Below are 12,023 nucleotides of genomic sequence, written 5' to 3'. Positions count from 1 at the left end.
AGTCCGGATATCCGGATCCGTAAGTTTTATTAATAACTATTTTAGAAATAGTAATATTTATATATAAAAACTAACTTTTTAATATATTTTCATTTTAATAATAGTATACGTAAATTTTTATGTAAATTTTGTAATATTATACATTGAAATCATTAAAAACATTATATATTTTTTATTTTTAAATTATTTTTAATATTTATATATATATTAATATTACTTATTTATTTATTTTAAAGATCTAAATCCGGATCCGGATATCCGCCGGACATTACAATTTTTAGAAGGATATCCGCTACCCGGATATCCGAGAACCCCAGATCCAGATAAGGATAGTAAAATTATGGATCCGCCGGATAAGGATCCGGATCCGGATATCCGATCCGTCCCAGACCTAGTTTATGATGGATCACATTGCTAGATTCTTTTTAGTGGAAAAGAGAAGATCTGATTTTGATTTTTATATTTAAATTAGCAAACTAAAACCTAAAGAACGAATCTGCAGATTTCTTCAACTTCTAGGTCCTAACACAAACTTTCCAACGGCACTCAAAGTTCAACTATCGACCAATAAACCGATATAAATTTGGTAGTTTAGTGGTAAAAAGAAAACTTGAAGCAAGGCATAAATCTTTCGGTTATGAATTCAAGTCTTATCACGAACTAAATTAATACTCCTGTTTAGTCATATGAACTAAAGAAAACATAGATTTTAGGGAAAATCGTTTTTAGGCCAAAAAATGATAACTATGTCGTATTAGACTAATCTTTTTTTGTACCTTTTTTTCTTCTAATACTATTTACTATTTTCTAAAATAAGTCAAATAAATAGTTTTACAAACAAAAAAAAATTCAAAAAATAGTAACTACTGATGAAATACCTATATCAACTTACTCGTATTTTTTCCACTTCTAAAAATGTTTAAATCATAATTTCATATTTTGTTCTACAAAAAGTAGAATTGACATTCTACAGAGTAAAAAATGTAATTTTTTTTTCATTGAATCTAATATGTTTAAAATACGTGATCTACGTAAATAATAGTAATCTAAAAATATTTGGAAAACATATTCTGCGTTTAACCTATCGTTCTAAAATCTGTAGAATCCGGAATCTACACATTACTATAAATCTAAAACCTGTAGAAATCGGAATCTACACATTACTATAAATCTAAAACTAGTAGAAATCAATTTCAAACATGTTTATTGTGTTCTACATATAGTAGAATACAGATTCTACAGATAAGAATAATCATTTCCGAAAATATGGTAAGAGAATATTTGGAAATATTCAGTTTCCTTATATTTATTAAATCTATTTTAAAAAACAATCGTGATTTATAAAATCAATTTTTAAATTAAAAAAATTAGAACATCGATTTGAAAACTTCTTCTCACGCCATCTTCTTCTCCCCTTTGTTCTTCAAAGAGAAGAGAAAAATGAGCTTGATTGATTAGAAATCGAGTTTTAAGAGTTCAACTCGTGTTTATTTGGTTTCAAATCAAGTAGGAATCAAACCGGATTTAACCGACGAAAACCAAAAAATCGATTTGGAAGATTTACCTGGGCATGGGATCGACGATCCCGAAGACGCGACCGATCGAAGTGGGATCGAGCTTCTGCGATCGACTGACCTCTGCTTTCGATTAGTATATGCTCCACATATTTTTTTGTTGTTCTGGATATATTTATCAGACTCGAACGGTCGCTTACGGGATTGTCGATCCCTTTGAGGAAAAGAAAACTTCGAACTTTAAGTTTTTTTTTTTGGGGGGGGGGATTTTTAATATTATTTTTAATTATTTTAGTTAAAATTTATATTTTAATATTTAACAACTGTTTTATTAATTGTAATTTCAAAATTTTAATTGAAATTAAGGGGAATATTGCCTTTTTGAAAATATTTAGGGGGGGAGGGGGGGGGGGTGTTATTGGTTTAAGAATTTTTAAAGAATTATAAAATTTTAAGAATCCATGGTTATTGGTTTATGGATTTTAAAAGTCTTTCCAAAATCCATAGTTATTGGTTTTAAGACTTTTAAATTCTATTCAAATCCTTTGTTATTCAAAAAATTTAGTTTTTATTGATTTTGCTATTCTATTCAAATCTATGGTTATTGGGAACTAAATTCTTTATATTTTAACTCATAAGCTAGACTTTGAAAATAGTACGTCTACTCATAAGATTTCTGAAATCTGTGTACTAATAAAAACATTCTCACACTTTATGATATATTTTTCTTGTTTGACATGTGATTTTCAGAAGATCTCTTTGTCGGTAAGTTTCATACTTGGTGTGTTCTAGCATAATTTTTCGTTTGTATGAGTGGTGTCTCAAAAAAAATGTCAATGAAAACAAGACTGTTAAAAATATGTCATGTAGTATGAAGATAAAAAATGATTATTTTCACAACATAACTAAGAACAAACCATGCATAACACAGATAACCAATACCATAAAATGCATTTGTCTATGTAAACACACCAAACGATAATATAATAGTGTCTCATCGAAATATTGTTGAAAATTTCTACAACTTTTTTTGTACCTTAGAAGCAAAAACTTTTTGAAAAACTATATTGTGCAAATTCATAATAATCAATAATACTCTATAGAAATCAATACAAAATATTTGATAGAAATTTGGAAACATTTGTGAAATCTACTAAACTTTTAAAAATCTGTCAAATTCTAAAATCACTCAACTCTTTTCAAATTCTGGTTCCAATAACCCCCTCTTAGACTAGTAGAACATAAATTATATGAGATTAGCCTAATATTACGTATTTATTATTTTTTGGCTTAAAAAACAATTTTCCATTAAAACTTTAGGACCAGACTATTTTCGTCGCTATTATCTCTTTAGATCATATAAGTTGGACTTTGATAAAGACACATTCCATTAATAAAAAAATATTCTAATTTTTTAATATTTTAAAAATCGAATCACACTGTAAATTATATTATTATTATGAGAGGTTCATGGTTTTTTTAATGTGCAGTGTATATACGGTAATAATGGGAAATCACAAATTTAATCTAGCAATTATTGTGCAAAAAATAATGTGCGTGATTAGTTAGATTGTATGAAGTTGCAATTTAGATTGTAGGATTTTTTATATAATTGTATTTTTTTGGGCAAATTTTTATATAGTTGTATAATTGTACAAAAATAAACGAAAATGAAATAGAAAGTAAAAATATTTCTACAGGCCTATTTTTTTCTAAAGCAGAGATGAGAGAAATGTTTTAATAAATAATTTTTTTAAAGATATTTTTTGGTTAAATATTTTAAAATTAATATAACCTGATTGATAATTTTAAATGATATGAATATAAATCAAACCTAAAACAGTTCCTACATGTTCTTTGTGTAGTAGATATGGATATTTGATTATAAAAAAGTGTTTATAGTTTAGGGTGAATTTGCTGAATATACATAATAGGCAAAAAAATGAAGAATATGTTCATGCTACAGTAATGTGGGATGGATGAGATAATTTGCACACAAACTTGACTGAAATCTCATTCCAGGCGCGTGCGCGTGATGTTGACATTCCAAAGCGAAAGGTGTCATACTATACTACATACCATATAATATAGTCACACAAATGATTGAATCAGTTACGAGGTTGTATTTCATCCATTACTAAACTATACTATATATGGTTACGACATAGTATAGAATACTCCACACAAACACATAATTTTTTTTATTTTTTTGTATGCTGACAATACTTTACCAATTTGGAAAAGGGGTCAAAGTTAATATGAAAGCTTAGAAATGTTAATGTATATAACAACAATATTAGGAATCAAGTTTACTTTTTTCTCAAAGGTGCAGTCACGAAACAAAGTTTACAGGATAGAGAGAAACATTATGTCAGAAAAAATAAAAGAAACATCATTGGTTAATACATAAGACTAACGTAAGTTGAAAGCAAATGGTATAAAATAGTTCATTGCATGAGTAGGTCCGAATTAACGCTGGAAAAAGCTGCAACCGCACATGTCTATGTTGCGACGCCAAGGGAGGCTTCTGTGAGGGTGTCTCATCGATTAAGTTGCACTATCGCATTGACTTCTAGAAGAACAACCATCACAACACACACAAAACCTGAAAAAGCTCACAAGTAACACATGTAAGTGAAAGAGACATACTATACTACATACTTTATAGTATAGTCATACGGAGAAGTTAACTAGATACAAGGTTGGATTTCATCTATTGCGTGACTATGCCACTGTGCGGTTATAACTTACAAAGAATTGTGCTATCTATTACATGCTAAGCATAGAGACAATACTTCAGTAGCATGCAAATATGCACAAACGAATATACCATCGCTATATTTCAATAGAAAAAACTAGTAAATATATTTGGTTCTATACTATATATGTATATCTTATAGTCTAGTCTTATCACGTATAACACAGAGTTGTTCTTCCAACCAGAAACTTCGCTGGCCAAAACCGCGGCAAACACAGATGCAAATATGCGAACTTTGTTTATTCAGAATCCAAATAGAATCCTATAACATTAATTTCGAATAACTAACAACTGTCTGAACGAACCATTTTCGCGACTCGTCGAAGACTGTTCCAACCGGATCTTCAAAAGAAACGTTGTTTTGGATTAATTTCCTAATAATCCATGGCGGCGAAACATAGTCGATGGATTCTTATGCTATACAATCAAACAGAACATACCTTGATTCTTTGCTTGGAGGAGGAGAAAGAGGGGTGGAGATGATGTAACAATACATGTTGTGTTGTACTATTCTATGTTATCAAATGGAATTGTACAACACAATGTGTATTGTTCGTCTTCTCCAACAGTTTTACGCGTCTTCTGCTTTTTAATCCACATATATCGAAAAATAGTAAAATTGTAAACCCAAAAGATATGAAAAAACGTGATCAGAAACATTGTTGGATCAGATGATTATACGATATGCAAAATATCACTTCTAAGAATTTCGTAAAACTTTTAAATAATCATGGAATAAAAAATGATCGCATTATTAATATAAATTTTGGAAAAGAAAAATAGTTTCAGAAGAATGAGATTAACAATGGAAATGAAAGTGAGATGAAACAGTGGAATGAATGACAGTTTTATCTTTATACATATTATACAAAGAATATCATAATCAAAAAGTTGTTATGGTTATAAAATTAATTTTTGGTGTTACATCATCAATAGTTTATTATACATGAATGATATAAACAAATTTTTTTTTTTAAAGGTTTCCACTGATTAAGACACATTTGTTTCCTCACTGATTAAGACACATTTTTTTTTCAGACAATTGGAATCTATATATGACACACACTTCAAATTTCACTAGCTTAGACAAGAATACACGTGATGACATATTAGGTGTCCATATGTTAAATTAAAATTATATACTTTGAGGTTTATCATATTACCGAGTCATATATATATTCGGAGTTTGAAAATCAGTTGAAATAAACAACATGTCGAATCTTGGGGTTGAATCAGAAACTTTCATCACCTTTATCACTAGAAAAAGCAAGAAAATAAAATAGCACTCAAGAATCTTGAACTTTGGAGTTTATCAATGCAGAGAAACAACCAATTAATCTAGATCCAAGTTACAAAAAAAGAAAAAAGAAAAATCTAGATCCGTATTTCCCCAAAAATATATGCTCTCATTTTAGAATAGGTCAATTTATCATTCCCCACCACCGATATTTGTCTTTCTTCTTTCTTAGATTGTGTTATTTCTTTTTTTTTTGTCAACGATATTTGTGATATTTCTATCTGTACAAAAGCATGCACCCACACAGGCATACTTAACAGTAAAGTATAATTAAAAATATTACAATAAATAAAAAATAAAGCCTTTAAAAAGCGAGTCATGCTCGGCAGTGTGAAAAAAATTCATGGAGAAACTCAAATTTAGTCGCAATTTGACAATCAGAGGTCGTCACAAAAGCTCTCGGAGGAACTATGGAATGGTCTGTAGCTCAATTGACCTTGGATACATCAAACAACAACATAAATGTACCATATATACCTCTACTACTATCTATGCCTCAGGGGACGATTCGATGTAACACAGATGCCGCTTGGAATCTGAGCTCCAAGGAAACATGCCTGGGATAGATCTTCTCAGATCAAGGAACTTCAACGCTTCAGGGATCACAATTTCAGACCCATGTTCAATCAGCTATAGTAGCGGAAGCTCTAGCGGTTCAAGCATCACTATTACACACCATTCATCTTGGCGTCACAAAGATCTGGCTTCGTTCAGATTCACTGGGGCTCGTCAGAGCCATCGCTTCGATTAGTAAACCAAAGAATCTTTATGGAGTTCTCTTAGATATTGAAGCTCTATCACGTCTTCCTTCTTTTTCTGTTTTTTCACGTTCACTCGTTCACTCTGAGAGAGTCTAATGGGCTTGGAAAAAACTTCCTTATGTAATATGAACTCCTCCTGGGCCTGGGTCTAGGCTTTTCCCCCAACTTTTATTTATGAAAAAAAAAAATTGGTTGATAAAAAAAAATCTATAAAACGATTGTCCGAAAGAAAGAACAAATGATAGTCAAAAACGATGTTGGTGCACCGATAAAAAAAGATTGGAATGTTGACTTGCAAGAATTTTCGGTGAGAAGCTCCAGAACTGTAAGCACCATAGAGAATACGAAGTTCTAGTTGACTTGATTTGATTTGATGTTTAAAAAAACACGATTAACTCTAAAACTCAAAAATCTCACCAAAGAAGTTAGGTGAATCTCAAACGTACCGGTGATCATAATTCTTATATATTCTTTTTTTTGGCAGCCGATATATTCTCATCCAATAAGTTTCATTTCTATAAAGAGTAAAGGCTGAATCACATCAAAATGTGTAAATTTAAATGTTAACAGTAGTCTTTATAATTTATTCGCTTATTTAACCAAATATAGGTAGACTAGGTAATAACATGCGCCTTGCGCGGAATGTGATTATTAGTTTCGTGATTTTTAATAAAAATACATTAAATCTGTTTAATCTGGATAGCGGTTCAGTTTTAAGTTATTTTTTGGTTTTTAATCTCTTAAAATATAACTATTATTTTAAATTAATATTTATTTTGGTTTATTCGGTTAGAATGTTTGATTATTTAGTTTTTTCTGTAAAAACCAAAAATTACTATTATTTTTTTATTTTCATGTTATGAATTTTAGATAGTCGTCATGTCGAACCAGTGGTTTCATATCATAGTTTGTAAACGGATAATAGTTCAAGAAAAAGAAAAGAAAATTATTAAGACAAATCATTTCACTACAATTTGGTCGGTAGTGAAAGAAGCATTAAGAAAAAAATATTTCAATTTCAAAAAAAAAAAATGGATATTTCAGTTGTGGTAAATACTTAGTTACAAGGTGCTCACATCAATGTGCACATGTATGTGTATGTAAAAGTATATAGAAATAGTTGACAAATATATAAAGATATTGTTAATTAATATTAAATGACATTTTTGTTCTAAATAATACATGAAAGATAAAATTAAAATTAATTAAAAATTAAAAAGGCGTTGACATTAGTGAATTTTTTCATATAAAGAAAAATCAATTGTATCCGTAAATAGAGGTGGACACATATCGAATATCCGAGTATTTTGAGGCATTCATGTCGATTCAATCTTTAGCCACCTGGATAGTCAGTGACTCTAATATCCAAAATGATTTAGAGTTTTAAAGAATATCCGATTTGATCTGTAAATAAAATAAAATTTTAAAAATAATTGAAAAATTTAATAATAACATTTTATTACAAAATAAAATATTATTTAACTTTTTAAATTTTAATACCTAATATAATAAATTTAATTCATAAAAATATTGTAAAACTTATATAAACTATAATATATATAACATGTATATATATACATATATAATTCTGTACATATATATATATATATATATATATATGCATATAACATATCTAATTTGATATTTGTTCCTAAAAGTATTGGTATTTGTGATTTGCTTTTTTTTGTATGTATTTTAGTAATTGATTTGTTTCGTAGAGGTACGGATATCAATATTTTTTGGTTCAAATCAAAACAGATAACGAATCGAATCAAAATATATAAATATTTTGCCCAACTTTATCCGTAAACAATAAAAATTATATATATATAGTTTAGCTTTTGATTCTTTATTTGTTTTGATTCGAACCGAAAAATCCAAAGTTTTATTGGAACCATGCATGTGAGTTTTATATTAAAAAATACAAAGTATATAGTGTGAACACATTTATGAACATAGTGTGAACGCGTTAGCATATTTATTATCAAATCATTGTGAGGCTGCCACGTGTCTACTATAGTCTGAATGTATTTATTACGATACTTCTTCTTTAATATATATGGATATGACAGTGGTCCAAGATTTGGATTGATTCGAAGATAAAAGGGAAAACTGAAGTGATACCATTTTTGTTCTTGGTTGTATCATAGAACTACAGAAGTGATCATTCTCGTTTTGATTGTCTTTTTTTGGGACAATTTATGCATTAGAAGGGAAAATAGTTTTAGTTCACCAACGGGCCCATTAAATTAACATAGGTTCTGAGTGTGGCTTTTACAAGGAAATCAGCCTTTTGATTCTCAACCCTAGCTAGGAGATAGAAGTAAATGAACAGTCAACAAACATAACAAAAAGGTTTTTGATGTCGTGAACCACACCATAGATTTTTTTGTCGACGCCCATTCTTAAGATGTAGAGAAACTTTATCGTTTGGTAGTGATGCTCTAATGAGAATTTGGTTATCGGAGTGAATCTTGATGCCTGAGACATCTAGGAGTAATGCCGACTCGAGAGCCGAGAGAACGGGTTTCGCCATTAATGGTGAATCACATGCATGTGTAGTAGAGAGCCTTGTTTCTCTGTGGATGTAGCAGAATCTGAGAAAATCCAGGGTAGACCCGCCTGTTTTGTATCCCTTTTCCACGCCGCATCCGTATAACATCGTAGGCAGTTCAAAGTCGGGGACCTTGAGAGTTGATGATTTCGTCGATCTCTTTCAGGTAGTTGGTGGTTCTTTTTCTTCACTATTGGTTGTGCTTTTAAACATTCCCTAGCTGATTGAAGTCCTTTTGTTGCCACATCCTTGTCTCCAATTTGACATTTCTAGAAATTTCTTTGCTCCAATGCACGGCGTCGCTCAACGAGTGTTTATTATAAACCGTTTATACATTGGTTTCAAATGCATTCATTCATTGCAGGCTTTTCTTTTATAATGGGCCTATGGAACAAATGCCCGTAATGGTTTTTGGAACCAAAACGAACCATGGAACAAACAACCGTGGGATAGAAAGAAGCAAATTAGTTGTCTGCTTTGCCTTATAAGCCAGCATCCCCTAGTTGGTTCAAGATTTGAGATACGTAGATAATGTCTGTATTTGTTTTTTGATACTTCATATTTCGATTTGTTCGGAATGTAATGCTACCTCTCGCAAGGGTAAAGCACAAGTTCAATTCTGGTGTAAGATAAGGAACTTTGTAAGATAGGATCATATGCATTTAGGATGTGCTTAGTAAAAAAATTGTAATGTTAGAGAAGCTTGTTTTTTCAAGTCATCAACGTGCAGATATAGTTTTCTCTCTCTTGATAAGGTGTTGTCTTCCTAATTGGTCTTCACAGTTTGCTTTGATGAACAATATTGATGAGTCCGTTTTCCATTCAGCAAAGAAGGGTTTGACCCTATCTCAGATTGGTGTCGTGGCTCTCACGGGCTGAAACAAGATTTTGAAAATTTTGGAAGCTCATGATACTTTTCAAATCCTTCTAGAGTTTCCTTTAGTTCGTTTTTTTTTTCTAGACTAAACCATTCAAGGTAGACAACTAACATTTCTTTATAATTTCCCTGAAGGTCTCGCTCCTTAGAGCATCATTAACGCACGGTTCTTAGTACACGGTTCTTAGCAGAATATAAGAACCCGACTCTTAACTTTTAACTGAAAAAGTTAAGAGTCGGTTCTTAAATCTCTTATTTAAGAACCGGTTCTTAACTTTTTCAGTTAAAAGTTAAGAGTCGGGTTCTTATATTCTGTTAAGAACCTTGTACTAAGAACCCTGCGTTAATAATGCTCTTAGATTCCTGAGGATTTGTATCACCTTATCAAGAAAGTAGTTGCTATCCGCAAGCATCTTGAGAGAAAGGAAATACAAGGATTCCAAGTTTTGGTTGCTTCTTGTAGAGAGCCGTATATCCACCGTCTTGCTCGTAAAGATTATATATACAGTATGTATTAAGCTTATCTTCCATCTATCTTTTGTGTTATAGTTTCGAGTTCAAATATGGTAGAATGCTAGATTCTTTTTTTTTTAAATACTAAATTCTTAAAATAAATAAAAAACCATATCGTCCAATCTACATTGATTTTTATTCCGACTTTGTAAAATCAAGTATAACATACCGTATAATATCACAATGCAAAAAGAAAATTTATTATTTATCTAGAAAACTATACACACTCTTTCTCTTCACTATTTTATTTATGACCAAAAATCCCACCAAGGGTAATTGCTACTAGATTGGTCTAAGAAAGATTCAGAATTGAAATTTCCCCAGTTATCGGATGAAGTCAAGCCACTATCATCAGCTTGCTCCACAATGTTAATGAGCTCATGATTGGACTCTTCCTCAAATCCAAAATACTCTGTCTTAATGTCGTCATTACACAAAACAATCCCTTGATTTAGCCTGACTTCTGGCTCATACTTTCCATTATCTGACCATGTGCTGCTGCTTAGAGCAACTCTTTGTTCACCACAACACTCATCATTCCTTTCTTCTTTTGTCTTTCGCATCTCTTCATTTAGTCTCTGCAACTGCAGATTAATAGAAATTCATTAAACTCCAAATATGGTAATATTCTTTCTTTGATTCTATAATATTTTGTGTTTATTTGATGTCTTTTGTCACTCTGATATATTTGATTTTTTCGACCATGTAGTTTTTTTACAAAGGTTAACAATGATGTTATCGAGTTTATTTTCCCAAAACAATGAATATGTATGGATGTGCCAAGATTTATTGGCTTGTTTATACTTTATTTTCTATTAGAATATATTTATATTATTCTGTCTAAGTCGATAAAATACACACATGTATGTATATAAGTACATAATTTTAATTAGATAAATTTGATCAATTTTTGTTTCCATCTCTTTTTGATATATAGATGTTTGACCAAAAAAAAAAAAAAGATGTACATGATGATGAGAAGAAAAGTATGTACCTCAGAGACTAGTGCTTGCTTTTCTTTCTTAATGATTTCAAATTGTGAAGCCAAGTTATTGTAATTGGCTCTAAGAATATCATACTCTTTCTCAAGCTGTTTAGACTTCCAACGAGCCCTCTTGTTCTGAAACCATATAGCCACTTGTCTTGGTTGCAGCCCTAGCTCTCGAGCTAACTGCATCTTCTTCCTCGGCTCGAGCCTCGTCTCGGACTCGAATATAACCTCAAGTGACTTGATCTGTTCCTCATTAAACCTCTTATGATTAGTGCCCTTCCTCATCTTCTTCTTATTCATAGTCATGCCACTATTAATTTCGCTGAAGCAACTGAAAAAGTCGCCTTCTTCCATGGTTTTCACCAGATCCTGGAAGTTTCTTGCTTTCTATAAGGAGAGAAAATTTTGGATTCTTTTGTTTCTTTTGGTTATTGTTTTCCTGGAATCTCTGTATTGGCGAGTGACATTGCCTCATTATATATATGTTCGAGTTACTGTGTGTAAATACACTATTGCTACGTAGTGTAGGGCCTGAGATTTTTTTTGGGTGTGATAAACATTGTGGAACTAACTACAGGCTAAATAAAATATAGGTCCAAAATTTGTGGCTCGACACGAATTGGCGCATGTCTCTTTCAGTTTAAGACGTATTTTATTTCGATGTGAACTAGTCATCTAACTACTAGTAATATTAATTTCCCAACTGAAAATACTTACTCTGGTTCAAAAGAGTCATGGTATTAATTTTCTCGAGTTAG

General features: G+C 30.9%; 1 protein-coding gene across 1 annotated transcript; it reads right to left on the bottom strand.

Annotated features, from left to right (window-relative positions):
* Positions 1–10,388: 10,388 nt before the first annotated feature.
* Positions 10,389–11,817, bottom strand: LOC106390544 (homeobox-leucine zipper protein ATHB-12). The gene is made up of 2 exons (XM_022700838.2): positions 11,269–11,817; positions 10,389–10,858 (listed from the first exon to the last, which is right to left on the bottom strand). The coding sequence occupies exons 1-2, from the start codon at positions 11,617–11,619 to the stop codon at positions 10,523–10,525; spliced, it is 687 nt and encodes a 228-aa protein (XP_022556559.2). The 5' UTR covers positions 11,620–11,817; the 3' UTR covers positions 10,389–10,522.
* Between the last annotated feature and the right edge of the window lie 206 nt (positions 11,818–12,023).

The sequence above is a fragment of the Brassica napus genome, chromosome C4 (genome assembly GCF_020379485.1).
Source record: "Brassica napus cultivar Da-Ae chromosome C4, Da-Ae, whole genome shotgun sequence".
Lineage (NCBI taxonomy): Eukaryota > Viridiplantae > Streptophyta > Magnoliopsida > Brassicales > Brassicaceae > Brassica > Brassica napus.
This window is presented reverse-complemented; position numbering and strand designations above follow the sequence as displayed.

Excerpts from the sequence above, each read along its gene's own strand:
- LOC106390544 (XM_022700838.2), bottom strand. The coding sequence starts at position 11,619 with ATGGAAGAAGGCGACTTTTTCAGTTGCTTCAGCGAAATTAATAGTGGC. Across the intron at positions 10,859-11,268 it reads AGCAAGCACTAGTCTCTGAG|TTGCAGAGACTAAATGAAGA; the intron begins GTACATACTTTT and ends ATTAATCTGCAG.